Here is a 23710-nt window from a genome sequence, read left to right as displayed (position 1 = left end):
TCTCCTCTGTGAAGGAATTCAAATTAAGTGTTTTCCTGTCTGGCTTCCCTTTCTGAGACATGTTTGTCTTAGTGGTAATTGTACCCCGACATGGAACACCAACCTGGGTATCCATCACCTGGTATAAAGATGGACATACAGTATCGACCCCATATTGTGCGAAGTGGAGACACGACATGGTGTAATTACCAGAGCTGGTTAACACGGGATCATCCAGCTGCAGACACCAAACCGTTGGAAATGTGTTGTTCTGGCTATTTGTGTCAACAGGATGTTGACTGTTGGTGTGATAGGGTGGTGGTCTGATCAGTTTCATTACAATAGCCTGTATAACAGCCTGGACTTGGAACTTGATATATAGGAACCTCACAGAGCACTAAAACCCAGGTATGATTCAAAACAACCCAAACAAACCACAAAATTCCCATTGAGCTTTGGCATTGTGAAAACAAACCACAAAATATGCTTATAGAATGAAGTTAACTAGATGTGTGTACTGATGAAATTCCTGTTAAATTCCCAACAAGGCTGTGTACTCATGCAGTTTAATATTTTAACAGTATAAGGTCTCTCTTCTCGGAGCCAGTGAAGTGATCCACCAACTGTAAAGCTTATGGAATAATCTTTAGTTTAGATGCAACAAATAAACTACAAATGATGTTTCCAGCCACCTCAGATTGCTCTAAATGCAGCTTCTCCGTTTCGGGAACTCTTAACTCGTTCCTGAGTTTATCCCACACCAGAGAATGGTAACGGCTCCACCCCATGGTATTAACAGGTACTACCACATCTTCCCTTATGAAGGATTCAACATTTCAGCGTTTGATTCTCACAACCCTCTGTGATTAGGCTATAGGCGTATGAGTGCCTGGGTGAATGATTAACTACATACTTTATTTCCTTCCAAATCAGACTAACATCCAAATAAGTCAAATGACTCAGAGCTGACTCAACAAACGAGCGAGCCATTCAAACAAATGAATTAAATGGACTTCAATCAGTCAGAGATCAAAATGTCCTTCTGCTGAGATAGAGGTGGAAGGCAGAGATCAATAAGGTCCATATTGGATGCTTCCTGAGATGTGTGGCAACAGCCCTCTCTAAACAACCACGTGAATTAAAGCTGCAGCAGGGGATCAATAAAGACATGCAGGCAGCTGTAAAATGTAACTTGTCTTTGGTTTAATTAGTAATACAAACTGTGAAAAAAGCCATCATGGTTAGGCTCTGAAGTGTTGGGCCACAGAAGAGCTGAGTATATTGAGAGAGCTGGAAGCAAAGGAAACAGCAGATAGGAGAGACACCAATGGTGTTGTTGCAGAGTGCACTTGTTGCAGAGTGAAGTCATCGCTGAATGATGTCCTAGACGTTCAATGTCCTACTCTCCACTACTCTCCACACAACTCCAGCAGGATTTTGCGGTAATCTCCAGATGAGTCTCCCTTAACAATACAGACACACTCGGATTACTTCAAGATAACAGAACGAAATGGGCACAAATCTACATTTTAAATCATTACTCAATCTCTAGTGACCAGGGTCTCACATGGATGAAGGAATGGAGAGTCTTCCCATACGCCTTAGAGAACTCGGTCTTGATGTCCAACATGTCAATTTCAGCCCGAGCCACCATGATTCTAATCAGTACGCTGTCTGTAGTTCCCAGACCCTGAGGAGACAGGAGGGAGGGAGCTTTCAACATTCTGACAAATTCTGTCGGATAATCCACAAGTGTAGGCAGATATGCACACTTCATGGGAGAGTACGTAAAAGAAAAGGCTTCACCTTCATGGATTTGTATAACCGCTCTGCAAAGAATGCTGGCTTGTTTCGGAGACACTTCACTGCAAAAAAAATAATACAGCGATATATCAGGCATGGCAGCTGAACAAGTTTTAGTTTCAAATTAGTATTATAAACTGGGTGGTTCGAGCCCTGAATGCTGATTGGCTGACAGCCATGGTATATCAGACCGTATACCATGGATATGACAAAACATTTATTTTTACTGCTCTAATTACGTTGATAACCAGTTTATAATAGCAATAAGGCACCTCTGTGGTTTGTAGTACATGGCCAATATACCACGACTAAGTGCTGTATCCAGGCACCTTAGTTGCATCGTGCCTAAGAACAGTCCTTAGCTGTGTATATTGGCCATCTACCACACCCCTTGTGCCTTATTGCTTAATTATAGCACTGTGCCCTGTCTGGTTCAGGATACTCTTTATGTGCTTATTTTCATCAGAACTGATCTGACTCTCAGTCAAGGCTTATCCCACTTGGCACAGATGTCAGTTCAACGTCTAGTTTTTAGTTACATTTGGTTGAGTTGTCAACTAATGTGAATTCATCGTGAAATCAAGTAAAAATGTAGTTAAAAAAAATGTTGGTTAAAAGTCGGGTGGGAAAGAAAATGAAATACATTTTCCATGTTGATTCAAAGTCATCACAGTGAATTTTTCAGTTGAAATTACGTGGAAACATCGTTGATTCAACCAGTTCGACCCCCAATCGGATCTGTCTTCGGTACATTATTGCAAGAGGCAGTGAAACAAATTGGATCCATCGGACAGACCTATTGCCAGGAAAACATCCTCCAGAGAGCCAGACATCTCCCTCTTAATGCTATCCTCGATGTCCCTCCCAGAGATCTTCTGATACTCCTCAAACACTGAGGGAACGAGACAGGGGCAGAGAGATGTGGAATCACTGTTTGAATGAGTAAGCCGTAAGCGCGTTATAAAATATTTGTTCCCCAAATCACCACAAGAGGACAGCAGAACTGTGTCTGTACATTAATTTCTGTAGCAAAATCAATGTGGAAGTATATATTTTCTTTATTAAAGTAGAGCACTGTAAAGAGTAATAAACAACTTGAATGTTGCACTGAATCATAAAACAAAGGGCAAATTCGATCACTTCCCACTCCCAAAACAAGATCTAACAAACTCTATAATGTGGGGGCAATTACCTCGGAGTAGGTGGTTTCTGTTCCTCACACAGAGCACAGTGAGGAACTTGACCTCATCTGTTCCCCAACAAGCCTCCCCAGCCTCGTAGATCTCCTGAGAACCGACAGGAAAAGCATTTCACAAACCCAAAAGGACAATCTCCGAACACTGACAGATTTTGGGACATACAGTGCCTTCAGAAAGTATTCACAACCCTTTACTTTTTCCACATTTTGTTGTGTTACAAAATGGGATTTAATAGTGATTTTTTTGTCAATGATCTAAACACAAAGTGGAAGACAATTTTTAACATTTAACAAACTGTAATGTAAAAAATAAAACACTAATATATCTTGATTGGTATTCAACCCCCTGAGTCAATACATTTGGCAGCAAATATAGCTGCGAGTCTTTCTGGGTAAGTCTTTAAGAGCCTTCCACAAAAATTGTCAAAGACTCCAACCACCCTAGTCATAGAGTGTTCTCTCTGCTACCACAGGCAAGCGGTACCGGAGCACCAAGTCTAGGTCCAATAGGCTTCTAAACAGCTTCAACCCCCAAGCCATAAGACTTCTGAACATCTAATCAAATGGCTACCCAGACTATTTACATTGCCCCCCCCCCCACACACACCCTACAGCTACTCTCTGTTATCATCTATGCATAGTCACTTTAATAACTCTACCTACATACACATATTACCTCAACTAACCGGTGCCCCCACACATTGACTCTGTACCGGTACCCCCCCTGTATATAGTCTCGCTATTGTTATTTTAACTACTTGTTACTTTTATTTCTTATCTGTATTTTTTTAAACTGCATTGTAGGTTAGGGCCTTGTAAGTAAGCATTTCACTGCAAGGTCTACACCTGTTGTATTCGGTGCATATAACTAATACAATTTGATTTGACACCTGGATTGTGCAAAATTTGCCCATTATTCTTTTTAAATTTCTTCAAGCTCCGTCAAATTGGTTGTTGATCATTGTTAGACAACCATTTCCAGGTCTTGCCATAGACGTTCAAGCAGATTTAAGTAAGAACTAACTCAGCCACATGAACTGTCTTCTTTGTAAGAAACTCCAGTGTATATTTGTTATTTTTGAGGTTATTGTCCTACTGAAAGTTGATTGAACCAGGTTTTCCTCTAGAATTTTGTCTGTGCTTAGCTCCATCCCGTTTATTTTTATTATGAAAAACTCCCCAGTCCTTAACGATTACAAGCATATACATAACAGTTACCGCTATCCTTGAAAATATGGAGCGGCATGCCGTAATGTGTTGTATTCGATTTGCCCTAAACATAAAACATTGTATTCAGGACAAAAAGTGAATTGCTTTGCCACTTTTTTTGTAGTATTAATTTAGTGACTTGTTACAAACAGAACGCATGTTTTGGAATATTTTTATTCTCTACAGGCTTCCTTCTTTTCACTCTGTCAGTCAGGTTAGTAGCGTGGGGTAACTACAATGTTGCTGATCCATTCATCACAGCCATTAAACTCTAACTGTTTTAAAGTCACCATTGGCTTAATGGTGAAATCCCTGACCGGTTTCCTTCCTGTCCAGCAACTGAGTTAGAAAGGACGCCTGTAACTTTGTAGTGACTGGGTGTATTGATACACCATTCAAACTGTAATTAATAACTTCACCATGCTCAAAGGGACAGTCAATGTCTGCTGTTTTAATTTTTTACCCATCTACCAATAGCTGCCCTTATTTGCGAGGCATTGGAAAACCTCCCTGGTCTTTGTGGTTGAATCAGTGTTTGAAATTCACTGCTTGACTGAGGGACCTCATAGATAATTGTATGTGTGGGGTAGAGAGATGAGGTAGTCATTATAAATCATGTTAAACACTATTATTGCACATTGATCCTGATACCCCAGCATGACCTACTGAGTTAGACAGAGCCAGATCACCTCCTCTCTGGGTCCATATCCTCACCTTAGCATCCTGCACAGCCTGAGTCTCATTCACACTGTTGCTCTCATCTCGCCCTGCCTGTCAGTCAAAGCACAGAGGCAGAGGCCATGTTAGCAATGAGTCAGACAATGACATGATCATTACCTGTTATAAGAGACCTCTAAAAACTACAAAACATCCACTATGTGTTAAACTGTACATAACGGATGAAGTGAAGGAGGACAAACTATTTCCCATAGAACAATCCATGTACTGTAGTTCTGTTTGCTTTCCTTTGATTGTTGGAATGTGAAGGTGAACCAGGTGTGCATTTAGAGAGGTCAATACTGGAAGATTCTCACCGTGAGCAAAGAGACCAGAACCCTCTTGAACATTCCAGAAGTATCAGCCTCAATATCATCCTCCAGGCTCTTCCCATGTTCTGTCATCACATGATTGAGTAAAAATAAGTAGAAGTTATGAATGAGCTAAGACCCAGTGGTCTGACTAGGCAGTTCTAACCACAACACTTGAAACGGTTTGTGAACACCCTGTCAATAGTTTGGCAGGTAACAAAAGTTTAATATTGCTGTATAGAAAACAATAATAATTCCCATACACTCTAAAGAGGACTAGACACCGATATCTTATATCAGATTTATTCTTTATACACAGTGATCAATACTAAGGTATCGACTTGTACCATACACTGCATGTGATAAATGGGCTGCATTTACAGAGGCAGTCCAATTCGGATATTTTTTCCACTAATTGGTCTTTTGACCAATCACAGAGCTTTTTCAGAGCTGAGCTGATTGGTCAAAAGACCAAATATACAGTTGAAGTCGGAAGTTTACATACACTTAGGTTGGAGTATTTAAAACTTGTTTTTCAACCACTCTTGTTAACAAACTAAAGTTCTGGCAAGTCGGTTAGGATATCTACTTTGTGCATGACACAAGTAATTGGTCCAACAATTGCTTATTGTTTCACAATTCCAGTGGGTCCGAAGTTTACATACACTAAGTTGACTGTGCCTTTAAACAGCTTGGAAAATTCCAGAAAATGTCATGGCTTTAGAAGCTTCTGATAGGCTATTTGTCATAATTTGAGTCAATTGGAGGTGTACCTGTGGATGTATTTCAAGGCCTACCTTCAAACTCAGTGCCTCTTTGCTTGACATCATGGGAAAATCAAAAGAAATCAGCCAAGACCTCAGAAAAGAGATTGTATACCTCAACAAGTCTGGTTCATCCTGGGGAACAATTTCCAAACACCTGAAGGTACCACGTTCATCTGTACAACAATAATACGCAAGTATAAACACCATGGGACCACACAGCCGTCATACCGCTCTGGAAGGAGACGCGTTCCGTCACCTAGAGATTAATGTACTTTGGTGTGAAAAGTTCAAATTAATCCCAGAACAACAGCAAAGGACCTTGTGAAGATGCTGGAGGAAACAGGTACAAAAGTATCTATATCCACAGTAAAACGAGTCCTATATCGACATAATCTGAAAGGCCGCTCAGCAAGGAAGAAGCCACTGCTCCAAAATCGGCATAAAAAAGACAGACTACGGGTTGCAACTGCATATGGGGACGAAGATCGTACTTTTTTGGAGAAATGTCCTCTGGTCTGATGACACAGAACTAGGACTGTTTGGCCATAATGACCATCGTCATCTTTGGAGGAAAAAGGGGTACGCTTGCAAGCTGAAGAACACCATCCCAACCGTGAATAACGGGGGTGCCAGCATCATGTGGGGGTGCTTTGCTGCAGGAGGGACTAGTGCACTTCACAAAATAGATGGCATCATGATGTAGGAAAATTATTTGGATATATTGAAGCAACATCTCAAGACATTAGTCAGGAAGTTAAAGCTTGGTCGCAAATGGGTCTTCCAAATGGACAATGACCCCAAGCATACTTCCAAAGTTGTGGCAAAATGGCTTAAGGACAACAAAGTCAAGGTATTGGAGTGGCCATGACAAAGCCCTGACCTCAATCCCATTAAAAAAACTGAACTGAAAAAGCGTGTGTGAGAAAGGAGGCCTACAAACCTGACTCAGTTACACCAGCTCTGTCAGGAGGAATGGGCCAAAATTCACCCAACTTACTGTGGGAAGCTTGTGGAAGGCTACCCGAAACGTTTGACCCAAGTTAAACAATTTAATTAAAGGCAACGCTACCAAATACTAATTGAGTTTATGTAAACTTCTGACCCACTGGGAATGTGATGAAAGAAATTAAAGCTGAAATAAATCACTCTACTATTATTCTGGCATTTCACATTCTTAAAATAAAGTGGTGATCTAACTGACATAAAACAGGGAATTTTTACTCGGATTCAATGTCAGGAATTGTGTAAAACTGAGTTTAAATGTATTTGGCTAAGGTGTATGTAAACTTCCAACTTCAACTGTGTGTGTGTGTATATACACTGCTCAAAAAAATAAAGGGAACACTTAAACAACACAATGTAACTCCAAGTCAATCACACTTCTGTGAAATCAAACTGTCCACTTAGGAAGCAACACTGATTGACAATACATTTCACATGCTGTTGTGCAAATGGAATAGACAACAGGTGGAAATTACAGGCAATTAGCAAGACACCCCCAATAAAGGAGTGGTTCGGCAGGTGGTGACCACAGACCACTTCTCAGTTCTTATGCTTCCTGGCTGATGTTTTGGTCACTTTTGAATGCTGGCGGTGCTTTCACTCTAGTGGTAGCATGAGACGGAGTCTACAACCCACACAAGTGGCTCAGGTAGTGCAGCTCATCCAGGATGGCACATCAATGCGAGCTGTGGCAAGAAGGTTTGCTGTGTCTGTCAGCGTAGTGTCCAGAGCATGGAGGCGCTACCAGGAGACAGGCCAGTACATCAGGAGACGTGGAGGAGGCCGTAGGAGGGCAACAACCCAGCAGCAGGACCGCTACCTCTGTCTTTGTGCAAGGAGGAGCAGGAGGAACACTGCCAGAGCCCTGCAAAATGACCTCCAGCAGGCCACAAATGTGCATGTGTCTGCTCAAACGGTCAGAAACAGACTCCATGAGGGTGGTATGAGGGCCCGACATCCACAGGTGGGGGTTGTGCTTACAGCCAAACACCGTGCAGTACGTTTGGCATTTGCCAGAGAACACCAAGATTGGCAAATTCGCCACTGGCGCCCTGTGCTCTTCACAGATGAAGCAGGTTCACACTGAGCACGTGACAGACGTGACAGAGTCTGGAGACGCCGTGGAGAACGTTCTGCTGCCTGCAACATCCTCCAGCATGACCGGTTTGGCGGTGGGTCAGTCATGGTGTGGGGTGGCATTTCTTTGGGGGGCCGCACAGCCCTCCATGTGCTCGCCAGAGGTAGCCTGACTGCCATTAGGTACCGAGATGAGATCCTCAGACTCCTTGTGAGACCATCTGCTGGTGCGGTTGGCCCTGGGTTCCTCCTAATGCAAGACAATGCTAGACCTCATGTGGCTGGAGTGTGTCAGCAGTTCCTGCAAGAGGAAGGCATTGATGCTATGGACTGGCCCGCCCGTTCCCCAGACCTGAATCCAATTGAGCACATCATGTCTCGCTCCATCCACCAACGCCACGTTGCACCACAGACTGTCCAGGAGTTGGCGGATGCTTTAGTCCAGGTCTGGGAGGAGATCCCTCAGGAGACCATCCGCCACCTCATCAGGATCATGCCCAGGCGTTGTAGGGAGGTCATACAGGCACGTGGAGGCCACACACACTACTGAGCCTCATTTTGACTTGTTTTAAGGACATTACATCAAAGTTGGATCAGCCTGTAGTGTGGTTTTCCACTTTAATTTTGAGTGTGACTCCAAATCCAGACCTCCATGGGTTGATAAATTGGATTTCCATTGATTATTTTTGTGTGATTTTGTTGTCAGCACATTCAACTATGTAAATAAAAAGTATTTAATAAGATTATTTAATTCATTCAGATCTAGGATGTGTTATTTTAGTGTTCCCTTTATTTTTTTGAGCAGTATATATATAAATAAATCTGATTGGGCTGCCTGTTTAAACACAGCACTCTTACACAGATGAAGATTCAATACATTGCACAGAGAGGCTGTGTACTGTGATGTACCTTTCATGTAGACCTCCGTGATCGCTCTAATTTCAGCATTCGTCCTTGAGGCCAGGATATCAATGAGAGCAGCCTCCTCTGTTCCAGAACCCTAGCATTCAGTAAAAGAGATGTGGAGAGATATGTAAATACTTCATTGAGTAATGTGAGACAACACATTATGGGTGGTGGATGAGGTGAATAGCCCCATACAATGTCAATAGCTCTGAGACGTACAGTATTGAAAAGTGTTACATATTGTGACGGTCTCCCTGGCAGTAATAACCTCTGACCTTTATAGCCGTCCTCAGCTCGTAAGCGTCATACTTAGGAGCGATCATCAGGAGGCCCAGCACCACTTTCTCAATGTTCCCCGTCAGCTCTCCCTGCAGATCATCTGCCAGGTCCTACAGGGGCATTACACATAGACATTTAAAATGGGTCCAATGGACACAATCCCCTGCCTACTGCTCAACTCAGCATTCACGATTTCTCCAATACACTCATATCTCAGATTGTTTAACCTAGCACATTCTAGATACAATTCAACTGCCAGAAGGGTGTGGCTGCAGAGGAGTTGAACACACGACACAGCTAGTAAAGAGTGACCTCGTCTGTCTGGGCGTCCCCACACACTGTATGTCTCCCTGTTTCTGAACATGAGGATTCCACTAGCAATATTTGCCCTTCCCTTTGGCAAGCATTCTCATTCAACCATGGGTCTAGATAACTTTAATTTATTTTACCCCCCAATTCCGATCTTTTCTCATCGCTGCAACTCCCCAACGGGCTCAGTAGGCGAAGGTCGAGTCATGCGTCCTCCGAAACACTGTTCACCTGAGGATCGAGATCAGCCTGCAGGTGCCCGGCCCGCCACATGGAGTCGCTAGTTTGCCTTCCTTGACTCAATACACCTAAATTGCTTAATCTGTCATCTGACATTGTGGACCTGAGATACGTTTTCACCAGCTTTAGTGCAGAAAAACTCAGTTCACAAGAAGCAGTACTAACAGGGATTGAAACAGCCATCTTGCACAGTTTAAAGAGCTCAAAGAAAACTTCTTTATAAGGCTCAATGAATAATGCCAGCTCTAGTACACTGGAGGGTCTCTGCATGCCACTATGTATTTTCCTTTCTAAAATTCTTCTGAACTGATCTAGTTCATGCCCCAAGTCCTCAATATTGGATTCATACATTCTAGCAAATGGAAACAGGGACTTCTCTTTGAGAAACACATCACTTGTAGGGTTTAGAGTTTGGATGCCATTCATTATGTCACAGTTTTTGCTAGGGAACCTTCTGTTAAGCTCATGGAGCATATGATCTAAAACAGGGTAGAAAAGGGTTGTACGAAAACTGCCTTTTTCTTGTTCTGAATCTGACCCACTGTACTGAGTACACAGTCTCCATTAAACTGAGAGCTTAGCTTTTTTGGTCATTTTGCAGGGGGGTGTATTGCAGTATCACATTGCTCAGCTGTGTTCAACACTTCATTCCATAGGTCATCAAAAAATGACTCATCCCTGTAGTCATTGAACGTTTGAACTAAGGCTTCAACTAAATCAACAGCGTTTGACAGGTCAAGTGATGAAGACTGTAGCATATCTGATAGAATTTCTTACAACTTCTGAATAGAAAAAAATAAAAAAATAAAACCTTGCTGATGCATGTGGTACAATACTGTTGTGTTCCGCCTAAAGTCGTCCCTCTAGAAAATGTGTGGGTTAAATTAGTGTTCCACGTTGCCACTGTCTAATAATGGATGTAAAAAAAGAACGATTACAATGATTAGTTATGTAAAGATTATTTCATACTCCACATTTAGGGGGGCCATAAGGGGGTCCAAAATTGTTGTCACAGGGGCACTGGTCCCCCCCAGAACCGCTAGTGCCGAAAGGTTGCTGATAAGGTGAAAAAGCTGTTGATGTGCCCTTGAGGGGCGCTGTTCATAATGGCTGAGACATCGTTTCAGGGAGAGTGACATATGCAAAAAACACATTAACAATTCACACATATAAATTCCACACTTGTACATGTGAAATAGGACAGATAAGCACCCACCAGTAGAGTAAACATTGATCAGACTTCCCTTTCGGTTTTAAATGTCGAGTTAAGCTAACATGTCACTCTGTAATCTTCCTACTTCACTTAAACACACAATGCAGTATCCTGACTGAAACAGGTCTTCAACCCTCATGAGGAGTATTATCCACATAATCTTTGAAGGCAGATAATCCTCTCTCTATCCTCTGCCCACAACACCATCTGTTTGTAAGAGTTAATGATGAACCGGAGGCACCAACTGTGAGCACAACGTCAACATTAACACCAGACACCACCACACCCATAGTAACACACAAAACCACACACCTGGAACGAAGATGATAAATGTAACTATTTACACAATCCTTGCATACTCCTGCCATGCACTTGAACTATATCTAATATAAGAATATCTAAATAGTCTTCCTCGATTACTGGAGCTGGCATTGTTTGGCTTTGGAAAATGTAAAAATAGTCTGATAATTCAAACTGGGATATGAGAAATGTCATAAACAAAGGTATTGTCCATTGCCTTTGACAGGTGCGTCACTCCTATGCAGCGGTCTTCGTCCCTCAACCAGCGCAGGGGGATTCGTCGTGCTATCTGATATAAGTAAAAATTAACACTTATTACCTTCCCCACAGTCAGCTTGTAAGCCTCCTTGATGCTTTGCCTCTGAGCAATGGTACGACGTGCCAGGACCTCAATGACAGCTGCCTCATCAGTGCCTATAAGAAAACATCAGAGTAACATTACTGTATACCTTCGCATTATAATGCTGCATTATAAGATAAAATAACTTGCTATTGACAAAACAGCATCAATCACCATTGCAATTAAGAATACAATATTTCACACATTAACATTGGTTGAGATGTCAATGTTAAAACTTGACACTGACAGAACTTTGACATTAAATGGCACTCGTCCATAGTGTGGCTGCATTTTCAATAGAAATAATGGACAGAAATATCTCCCTGATATCACAGTTATAAAGCGCTCAACCAGAGTTCAACATGAATGCTGAACTGACACATTTCCTGTTTCCAAGCTCCTCCCCTTGGTCCCATGGGCATAGCTGTTTCTCGACGAATGTGCCATTGGTTTCTAATACATCTCACATTAGAGTAAGGTGAAGCATCAGCATTCCAAACATGGTGCCAAGATTCACCCATTTAGAGACAAATTGTGCAGGCTTTATACTATTGTACAGGCTTTTCTTATTTTTTTTAAAGAAAAAAAACAGTGTTTTTTTTCTTACAATGGTCATAGTTCTTTCTGCATTGCACAGCATAGAGACCGGTACAGATCCACAATATACACAGTACCAATCAAAGGTTTGGACACACCTACTCATTCAAGGGTTTTAATATATTTTTACTATTTTCTACATTGTAGAATAATAGTGAAGACATTACAATTATGAAATAAGACATATGGAATCATGTAGTAATCCAAAACGTGTTAAACAAAACATATTATATATATTTTGGATTCTTCAAAGTAGCCACACTGCCTTGATGACAGCTTTGCACAGTCTTGGCATTCTCTCAACCAGCTTCACCTGGAATGCTTCTCCAACCGTCTTGAAGGAGTTCCCACATATGCTGAGCACTTGTTAGCGCGTTTCCTTCCCTCTGCGGTCAGACTCATCCCAAACTATCTCAAATGGATTGAGGTCGGGTGTTTGTGGAGGCCAGGTCATCTGATGCAGCACTCCATCACTCTCCTTCTTGGTCAAATAGCCCTTACACAGCCTGGAGGTGTGTTGGGTCATTGTAGTGGTTTCTTTGCAGCAATTCGACCATGAAGGCCTGATTCACACAGTCTCCTCTGAACAGTTGATGTGTGTCTGTTACTTGAACTCTGTGAAGCATTTATTTGGGCTGCAATTTCTGAGGCTAGTGACTCTAATGAACTCACCCTCTGCAGCAGAGGTAACTCTGGGTCTTTCTTTCCTTTGGTGGTCCTCATGAGAGCCAGTTTCATCATAGCGTTTGATGGTTTTTGCGACTGCACTTGAAGAAACTTTCAAAGTTCTTGAAATTTTCCGAATTGACTGACCTTCACGTCTTAAAGTAATGATGGACTGTCGTTTTCTCTTTGTTTATTTGAGCTGTTGTTGGCATAATATGGACTTGGTCTTTTACCAAATATGTCTATATTCTGTATACCAACACTACCTTGACACAACACAACTGATTGGCTCAAATGCATTAAGAAGGAAAGAAATTCCACAAATTAACTTTTAAGAAGGCACACCTGTTCCAGGTGACTACCTCATGATGCTGGTTGAGAGAATGCCAAGAGTGTATAAAGCTGTCATCAAGGCAAAGGGTGGCGACTTTGAAGAATTTGAAATATAAAATGTATTTTGATTTGTTTAACACTTTTTTGGTTACTACATGATTCAATGTGTGGTATTTGACCGTTTTGATGTCTTCACTATTATTCTACAATGTAGAAAATAATTTGGAATGGTACTGTGCATCAGCAAGGCAACGATAATGCAATCCTAAATTTCAAATAGAACAAGAGAAAGGCAAAATACTGTAAAGGCTACGGATGAGTCAAGTATACTGGAGTGCAGAAAGAAAGTACTCTCAGGGCACAATTAGAGAAATGGAAAGTACAGGAACTACCGTCTGTATTGAGGTCTAGAACAAATACAAATTGTGACTGCACTTATAGTGCCTTCGGAAATAATTCAGACCCCCTGACCTTTTCCACATTATTACTTTTGAATTAAATAAACAATTTCCTCAGCAATCTACACATACTCTATAAAGACAAAGTGAAAACAGGTTTAGAAATTTTAGCAAATATATTAAAAACAAAAATACCTTATTCGTGTAAGTATTCAGACACTTTGCTATGAAATTTGAAATTGAGCTCAGGTACAGTTGAAGTCGGAAGTTCACATACACTTAGGTTGGAGTCATTAAAACTATTTTTTTAACCATGCCAAATTTCCTGTTCACAGATTATTTCACTGTGTCACAATTCCAAAGGGCCAGAAGTTACATACATTAATTTGACTGTGCCTTGAATCAGCTTGGAAAATCCCAGAAAATTATGTCATGGCTTTAGAAGCTTCTGATAGGCTAACTGGCATCATTTGAGTCAATTGGAGGTGTACCTGTGGATGTATTTCAATTTCCAAATGCCTGAAGGTACCACGTTCATCTGTACAAACAATAGTATGCAAGTATAAACATCATGGGCGCACGCAGCCGTCATACCGCTCAGGAAGGAGACGTGTTCTGTCTCCTAGAGATGAACATACTTTGGTGCGAAAAGTGCAAATCCCAGAAAAACAGCAAAGGACCTTGTGAAGATGCTGGAGGAAACAGGTACAAAAGTATCTATATCCACAGTAAAACAAGTCCTATATCGACATAACCTGAAAGTTCGCTCAGCAAGGAAGAAGCCACTGCTCCAAAACCGCCATAAAAAAGACAGACTACGGTTTGCAACTGCACATGGGGATAAAGATCGTACTTTTTGGAGAAATGCCCTCTGGTCTGATGAAACAAAAATAGAACTGTTTGGCCATAATGACCATCGTTATCTTTGGAGGAAAAAGGGGGACGCTTGCAAGACGAAGAACACCATCCCAACCGTGAAGCACGGTGGTGGTGGCATCATGTTGAGGGGTGCTTTGCTGCAGGAGGGACTGGTGCACTTCCCAAAATAGATAGCATCATGAGGTAGGAAAATTATGTGGATATATTGAAGCAACATCTCAAGACATCAGTCAGGAAGTTAAAGCTTGGTCACAAATGGGTCTTCCAAATAGACAATGACCCCAAGCATCCTTCCAAAGTTGTGGCAAAATGGCTTAAGGACAACAACGTCATGGTATTGGAGTGGCCATCACAAAGCCCTGACCTCAATCCTATAGAACATTTGTGGGCAGAACTGAAAAAGTGTGTGCAAGCAAGGAGGCCTGGAGAAAACCTGGCACCATCCCTATGGTGAAGCAGGGTGGGGATGTTTTTCAGCGGCAGGGACTGGGAGACTAGTTTGGAATGAGGCAAAGATGAACAGAGCAAAGTACAGAGAGATCCTTGATGAAAACCTGCTCCAGAGCACTCAGGACCTCAGACTGGGGTGAAGGTTCACCCTCCAACAGGACAACTCATTCCAAGCTAGTCTCCCAGTCCCTGCCGCTGAAAAACATCCCCACCATAGGGATAGTGCCATGTTTCCTCCAAATGTGACGCTTGGTATTCACGCCAAAGAGTTCAATCTTGGTTTCATCAAACCAGAGAATCTTGTTTCTCATGGTCTGAAGTCTTTAGGTGCCTTTTGGCAAACTCCAAGCAGGCTGTCCTGTGTCTTTTACTGAATAGTGGCTTTCTTTTGGCCACTCTACCATAAAGGCCTAAATGGTGGAGTGCTGCAGAAATGGTTGTCCTTCTGGAAGGTTCTCCCAACTCCACAGAGGAGCTCTCTTGGTCACTCTGACAGAGCTCCTCTGTGGAGTTGGGTAAACCCTCCAGAAGGACAACCATTTCCAATGAATTTATTGAAACACAGGGGAGGATGGAGCGCAGGCCAGGTGAAGCTCGGGCAGGCAGGAAACCAGGTGCCGAGGCTGAGGCTGGAGCGAGACGGGTTGGGACAGGGTAAGAAGATCCAGAGCGGAATCCAAGGGAGAAGTAGAGTGGGGAATCCAGGGCAGAGTAGCAGGATAAGGAGACGTGAGACTGGAGACAGGGACCAGAGTCAGAGCGAGCAGAATGAGCAGAGATTACGATCTGGCAGTGTGGAAGTGGCAGGACTGAGTATTTGTAGAGGTCTTGATTATGGAACAGGTTGCAGCTGGTGGGGATCTGCTCTGACTCCAGCACACCTGTCTCCGCCCATGCAATCACACACACACACACAGAGAGACAGAGAGAGAGACAGAGAGAGAGACAGAGAAAGAGAGAGCACTGGGGGAGTGGCGGCAGGTCAAGGAGACACAGGATGAGCAGTAGAGGGCGTGGCAGGAGCAGATGTAACAACAACGACCCTAAGCACAGAGCCAAGACAACGCAGGAGTGGCTTTGGGACAAGTCTCAATGTCCTTGAGCGGCCCAGCCAGAGCCAGTACTTGAACCTGATCTAACATCTCTGGAGAGACCTGAAAATAGCTTTGCAGCAACGCTTCCCATTCAACCTGACAGAGCTTGAGAGGATTTGCAGAGACAAATAGGAGAAACTCCTCAAATACAGGTGTTCCAAGCTTTGTAGCATCATACCCAAGAAGACTCGAGGCTGTAATCGCTTCCAAAGGTTCTTCAACAAAGTCCTGAGTAAAGGGTCTGAATACTTATGTAAATGTGATATTTCAGTGATATTTTTTAAATAAATTTGATAAAATATCTAAATACCAGTTTTTGCTTTGTCTTTGTGGTGTACTGTGTGTAGATTGATGAGGAAAGAAAGCTATTTAATCAATTTTAGAATAAGGCTGTAACCTAACAAACTGTGGAAAAAGTCAAGGGATCTGAATACTTTCCGAAGGCACTGCATAGCATACTGTATAACAGGAAGGTAGGTTTTGGCTTTCATGGAAAGTACAAACTATTTTAGGATATAACGCTTTCTGAGAAGAAAAAAAGTGATACTAACGCACACATCCGACTTATCTGACACCTCATTACGGTCACTCACCAGCCCCCTTCATGGCTCCTCTCAGACGGTTCACATCCTCCTCTACATTGAAAGCAGCGGCTTCAACCACGGTTCCACGGTTGCCAATCTACAGTAGGAGAAATGTATATGGCATACGTTTAAACAGCCCATGCATTGGTATCGCAGTCACTCTCCCACTCCCTTGTAGTTTGAGACATAGGCTATGGGTACACACACGCACAAGCATACACATCTCAAAAGGTTCAGTAACAGTGATACATGTATTTTCTATATCTACCACAGGAGGTTGGTGGCACCTTAATTGGGGAGGATGGGCTCGTGGTAATGGCTGGAGCGGAATGCTACATGTTTGATGCCATTTCATGCGCTCCATTCCAGCCATTATTATGAGCCGTCCTCCCCTCAGCAGCCTCCACTGGTATCTACTGTTTACAGTGTATGCTAGACTACCTCGTCTGCTCTATGGCTGATATTTTCAAAAAGCAGGCTTGTCAGTTGGCCACAGTAGTAAGGATTGTGTTTTTAGGGCCTATTTCCGTCACCCATCTTTATGCAAACTTGAATGAATATACTGTTGATAGAGCATCTACCCCCAAGCTATAAGACTGCAGAACAATTCATCAAATGGCCATCCGGACTATTTACATTGACTCCCCCTTTGTTTTTACACTGCTGCTACTCACTGTTTATTATCTATGCGTAGTCACTTTACCCCTGCAGTACCTACATGTAGAAATGACCTTGACTAAGCTGTAAATATTTTCTTAATTCTATTTCTTTAACTGCATTGTTGGTTAAAGGCTTGTAAGTACGCATTTCACGGTAAGGTCTACACCGGTTGTATTCGGCGTATGTAACAAATACAATTTTATAAGAAAATAAACTCCAAGACTACGCAAACAAAACCTAATTCAAATGTGAGCATGCATGCAAATGTATGAAAATGTTGACCACTATCATTCCTAGTCCAGTCACACACGTTGGGTGCTGGGACTTACCGCTGCCATTGTAGAGTTTCAAAACTTAATCAAGAGAGATGGGAAAGCTATGAAAAGAAAAATTGTTATTACTTCTTAGGATTCTTAGTAATGCGTTCTTTATTGAACAATGTGGTGAGCTTTGAAAGCAGATGAAACAGCATTGCTCTCTCATTAATACTGTATGCAGTTGTGAAAAGTTTAGTAAAAATACTTTAAAGTACTACTGATATCATTTTTTGGGGTATCTGTATTTGACTATTTATATATTTTAAAAACTTTTACTTCATTACATTCCTAAAGAAAGTAATGTACATTTTACTCCATATATTTTTCCTGACACCAAAAATTACTGGTCACATTTTGAATGCTTAGCACGACAGAAAATGGTCCAATTCACACACTTATCAAGTCATCCCTACTGCCTCTCATCTGGCGGACTCACTAAACACAAATGCTTCATTTGTAAATGATGTCTGAGTGTTGGAGTGTGCCCCTGGCTATCCATAAATTTAAAAAACAAGAAGATTGTGCCATCTGGTTTTCCTAATTCAAGGAATTTTAAATTATTCAGACCTTGACTTTTGATACTGAAGTATATTTTAGCAATTACATTTACTTTTGATACTAAAGTATATTTAAAACCAAATACTTTTAGACTTTTCCTCAAGTAGTATTTTGCTGGGGGACTTTCACTTGAGTCATTTTCTATTAAGATATGTTTACTTTTACTCAAGTGTGACAATTGGATACTTTTTCCACTACTGACTGTGTGCGATTACCCAAAACACATTTCATCATCCAGTCTTCCCAATCTTCACAGGTCAACTAATTACACACACACACGCCTGTAATTACACTACTCAGTAAGAGAGGGCCAGTGGGTATTTAGCTAGTGTTCCATTCCAAGAGACCTGCTTTACCCACTGAAACAATTGGCTCACAACCGTTCCCCGAAAGTCCAATTGAGACAAAATACATCAGTCTCTGGGCAGGGCATATTGCCTCAGGCGGTCACTAGTTTACGTTGATAATTATTCTAATAACATAGGGAGCCTACAATCTTTATAGTCCCACTTCAAATGGAAAAATATATATTTTAGTCCAGGGGTGTTATCCGTATTGTGCCGCTGGAACATTAGCCAAGGATAACAACTATTTCACTGTGTACATCTGGTCCGTTAAGCCTGCTGCGTTATGTTAGTTTGGGGTGAAAATACCTGGGTACAATAAGAACCCTTTTGACATCTGCCTCTGTCCCACTGCCACATCAAAACATTAGAAATAGGCTACTAGATATACAGTACATTCTTTCAATATGATCACCCCTGCACATTATGCGGATAATGCTGATGGTGTATTTAGAGCACCTTTTACGTCAAAATGACCATTAGCCCACTGGAGTAAATGCAACCAATGAAATGCAGTTCACAAAATGACCACTACGCAGGCACTACAAATCTTTCGTAAATATAGGTAAATATGGAGACATTGTTACCCAACACAGTTCTTATAATTAGTTTGTTAGTTGTTTCCAAGTTCCACTGATTGTGAGTGTAATGTTAAGGATCAATTAAATCAACCCAACAATAGGTCTCAGGAAGCGATGTCTGTCAGCTGGCGGCCAGCAATGGAAGAATAACTTCTGAGGTTTAGTTTATGTTCGAGACACACCCTTGAATGTGTCAGAAATAATATTCTAACGCTTCGAGTAAAACAAAAAAAAAGAAAACACGAATCTATAGCTTATTTGTGCCTATTTTAACCTCATCCTAAAATGACAGTAAAATATTTACTTACAAATGAGGAAGAATGGAGTTGTGACAAAACGGAACTCTTCGGAGAACGGAACGTCGGCTTTAAAACGCAGCCCAGTGGCTGACACAGAAAGGTTTTCGGTCCCACCCCTTTATACTTACACTAGCGCAGGTCACATTATATTTCACATCTCTCTTATTAATGGTACCTTGGCCTTTTGCTTACCACCTAGATCTCTCTGCAACAGACTTATTGTATTTTATTTATATTATGCTTCAAGAGGACAAATAGCCAGTCATCCCATATACTAGAATGGAATATACAAATAGGGAAAAAAGTTAATTTCATTAACCAGGTTCCCATCCAACCATTTCATGCGGATGAATTACCTGACGCATGGAAAAGTGATGTAAACATGATATGCCGGTACAATTGATAAATTGTTGGATCTTTGTGTCGGTGAAATGAATAATGTGAGAATGGCGGTGGAAACGCCTTTATGCGCAAATATTGATATAATAACCAGAAGTAATAGTGGAGTCACGCGATGATATGATGTGTTGTTAATTGGGAGAGAGGTATTGCTTTATTTGTATTTCAAACCAGGTTTGCGGAAGGTTTTCAGACCCTTTTTGTTGGCATGTGGACTAATATGTTGTTGAGTTGTGTTCTTACACTCGTACAGTCATGCCCTATGAGAGATGTATGACTGCGCATGTGCGAAAATAAATAAAGTGCATTTTCCCCCGTTCTGGTTAAAACACCAATGATGAACATGTGTGTTTATTCCTCCGTTAAGTAAACCGGTATTCCTGTCCTGAAGATGTCAGCACCAACAGGTTATGGGCCCAGGAGGGAACATGGAAGCCGATGGAATAGATTATATTTCGACGGAGATGAAAAAAACTACGAGTTATGGGAGACAAAGTTTTTGGGGCACTTGCGTTTACTTGGGCTAAAGGCCGCCATATTGAGCGTGGATGAAGATGAAGAAGACGGAGAGAAAAATGAAGAAGCCTACGCCGAATTGATACAGGTTTTGGATGATAAAAGTCTTTCCCTGATAATGAGAGAAGCAGCAGATGATGGGAGAAAAGCGTTGAAGATATTGAGGGAACATTATGCAGGTAAAGGGAAGCCACGTGTGATTAGCCTCTACACTGAACTAACTTCTCTTCAGAAAGCCGCTGACGAAAGTGTTACGGACTATATCATTCGTGCAACGTGATGAAGGTAAGTAACATTAAAGTTAGCTGGCCAAGAGGGAGAGATAAAGGGACCGAGATAACCTGCTTCAACTGTGGCCAGAAAGGGCACAAGGCCTGGGAATGTACCGTTACTGGAGAGCGCAAAGAACGGAGACAGTGGTGTAGTTTTTGCAAGAGCTCCACTCATACTGACGCAAATTGCAGACGAAAAAGAAGAGACAATGTGAAACAAGCAACAGATGCTGAAAGCCACACATTTGCATTCAGAATAAGTGACTGTCAGGTTAGTGGACTGAAACAGAAAGGGCTGATGGTGGATACGGGAGCAACGTCACATATAGTCACGGACATCGGGAAGTTTAAGGAGTTTGACGAGACTTTCAAACCGGAAAAACATTCCGTGGAGCTGGCTGACGGAACAAGAACGAATGGTGTCGCGGAGAGGAGAGGTGCAGCGGAGGTTTACCTGAGAGACAACACGGGTCGTCGGGTAAAAACAACGCTGACGAAGGCGCTGTACGTGCCGTCGTTTCCACATTACATTTTCTCTGTTAAAGCAGCGACAGCCAACGGAGCTTCAGTCAACTTTCGACAGGGGTGTAACAAGCTCATCCACAAGAACGGTACCACTTTTGACATCGAGGAGTACGATAGACTTTACTATCTTAACACTGTAAGTGATGAAAATGATGATGGATGTCATGGGTGCTATGATATTCACACATGGCACAAAATTCTTGGCCACTGTAATTTTGAGGATGTGTCAAAGTTAGAAAATGTGACAGAGGGAATGAAAATCACAGGTAAGATTGACAAATCTACCCTCAACTGTGAAATCTGCACTCAGGGAAAATTTGTTCAGAGCAGAAACAGAGAGCCTGATGAAAAGGCAAAAGCGGCTCTTGAGCTTGTGCACACTGATTTGGCTGGCCCTATTGAGCCAGAGGCGAAAGATGGGTTCAGATATACTCTAGCATTTACGGATGATTATTCAGGGGCAGTTTTTGTGTATTTCCTAAAAGCAAAGAGTGATACTGTAAAAGCTACTGAGAAGTTTATTGCTGATGTGGCCCCTTATGGGAAAATAAAGTGTGTCAGGTCAGATAATGGCACAGAATTCACAGCCAAAGAGTTCCAGTCACTGCTCAGTAAGAACACCATAAGACATGAAACTTCAGCCCTTTACTCACCCCATCAAAATGGGACCGCTGAGAGAAATTGGAGAACACTGTTCGAAATGGCAAGATGCATGCTACTTGAAAGCAACCTACCAAAGAACTTGTGGACATATGCTGTAATGACTGCTGCAGTAATTCGCAATAGGTGTTACAATAAGCGTGTAGGACAGACTCCACACTACATGTTTACTGGGAGAAAGCCTGATCTTTCAAAGATGAAAGAATTTGGATCTGTTTGCTATGCATATAGACAGAACAAGAAAAAGTTAGACTCAAGATGTGAAAAGGGTATTTTTGTCGGGTATGATAAAAATAGTCCAGCATACCTAGTCTACTACCCACACACTGGGAAAGTTCTTAAAAACAGATTAGTCAAGTGTGTTACAAAAGGTGTAGTCGAACACCAAACTCAGACAGATTTGGAAAACAGTGATGATCTTCATGGGGAGAGATTTGAAAACCCCATGCCGAAAGCCAAGATGGCAGATCAAAACTCAGAAGAGACACAAGATGTGCAAATTGAGACTTCAGATGGTCAGAGTCCACGCTATCCAGACAGAGCGAGGAAGAAACCCCAGTACTTAAAAGACTATGAGTGTAAAGTGAAATGTGATGACCAGATATCACCTAGTGTTGACTACTGCTACAGAGTAATGTGCAATGCACCACAAACCTTCAAAGAAGCAATGATTTCACCAAAATCAGAGATTTGGGCTACTGCTATGAAGGAGGAGATGGATTCCCTTAGGGAAAATGATACATTCACATTAACCACACTGCCAGAGGGTAAAAATGCAGTGGGGGGCAGGTGGGTCTATGCGGTCAAAAACAATTCAGATGAGACTGAGACATACAAGGCAAGATATGTTGCAAAGGGGTATAGTCAAGTGGCAGGAATAGACTATAAGGAGACTTTTTCTCCAACTGCAAATATGACATCAGTACGCTGTTTGATGCAGCTAGCAGCTCAGTATGACTTAGAGTTACATCAGATGGATGTCAAAACAGCATATCTACATGCTCCTATTGACTGTGAAGTGTACATGGAGCAACCAGAGGGTTTTGAAGTCAGGTCAGATACAGGTGAGCAACTAGTCTGTAAACTGAACAAGTCATTGTACGGCCTGAAACAGTCAGGAAGGAACTGGAACAAAATGTTGCATGATCACCTTAGTGAAAATGGTTTTACACAGAACCTAGCTGATCACTGTGTTTATAACAAACAAACTGCAACAGAAAGGATAATTTTGATAATTTGGGTCGATGATCTAATTATCGCTGCTAGTGATAGTGACTCACTCACAAGTGTAAAAGAAATGTTAAGTGAAAAATTTAAGATGAAAGATCTTGGGAGGCTTGGACATTTCCTAGGCATTGATTTTACACAAAGTGAAGGGAAAATAACGATGAACCAAACAAGGTACATAACCAAGATACTGGAAAGGTTTGGTATGTCAGACTGTAAGACAAGGTCAACACCATGTGAACAAAAACTAAACTTTGATGGTGATGGTGAACTTATTGATTCAAAAAGGTATCGTGAAGTGATAGGCAGCTTGATATGTGTGATGACATGTACAAGACCGGATATCAGTTGGATTGTCAGCAAGCTGTCACAATACCTATCAGAACCAAAAGAGCAACACTGGATAACAGCTAAACATGTGTTGAGGTACTTGAAGGGAACAATGAATCAGGAGTTGTGTTACAAAAAAGGGGGTGGAAAAACTCAACCTCGTAGCATATAGTGATGCTGATTGGGCAGCAGATCAAAGTGACAGACGAAGCATAACAGGGTATTGTTTTAGTTTAACTAAATGTGGACCTGTCATTTCATGGAGGTCTAAGAAGCAGCCAACAGTAGCTTTATCTACATGTGAAGCAGAGTACATGGCACTGGCTGCTACTACACAAGAAAGTTTGTACCTTGTACAGTTATTGGGCGAG

The 23710-nt window shown here is 41.9% G+C and overlaps 1 protein-coding gene across 1 annotated transcript; it reads right to left on the bottom strand.

The window, feature by feature from the left end:
- Window positions 1-1160: 1160 nt before the first annotated feature.
- Window positions 1161-19518, bottom strand: LOC106568236 (annexin A4). Its single transcript, XM_014138401.2, has 13 exons — window positions 19420-19518; window positions 17641-17687; window positions 16661-16748; window positions 11630-11724; window positions 9245-9358; window positions 8973-9063; window positions 5224-5303; window positions 4904-4960; window positions 2975-3068; window positions 2579-2674; window positions 1786-1844; window positions 1547-1669; window positions 1161-1442 (listed from the first exon to the last, which is right to left on the bottom strand). Exons 2-13 carry the CDS (start codon window positions 17647-17649, stop codon window positions 1389-1391), a joined length of 960 nt encoding a protein of 319 aa, XP_013993876.1. The 5' UTR covers window positions 17650-17687; window positions 19420-19518; the 3' UTR covers window positions 1161-1388.
- Between the last annotated feature and the right edge of the window lie 4192 nt (window positions 19519-23710).

Source organism: Salmo salar, chromosome ssa13, assembly GCF_905237065.1.
Source record: "Salmo salar chromosome ssa13, Ssal_v3.1, whole genome shotgun sequence".
Classification (NCBI taxonomy): domain Eukaryota; kingdom Metazoa; phylum Chordata; class Actinopteri; order Salmoniformes; family Salmonidae; genus Salmo; species Salmo salar.
This window is presented reverse-complemented; position numbering and strand designations above follow the sequence as displayed.

Coding starts and splice junctions, on each gene's coding strand:
- LOC106568236 (XM_014138401.2), bottom strand. Junction 11,725..16,660: donor AGGAGCCATGAAGGGGGCTG/GTGAGTGACCGT, acceptor GTTTTCTTATAG/GCACTGATGAGGCAGCTGTC. Junction 4,961..5,223: donor TTCTGGTCTCTTTGCTCACG/GTGAGAATCTTC, acceptor TTTGACTGACAG/GCAGGGCGAGATGAGAGCAA.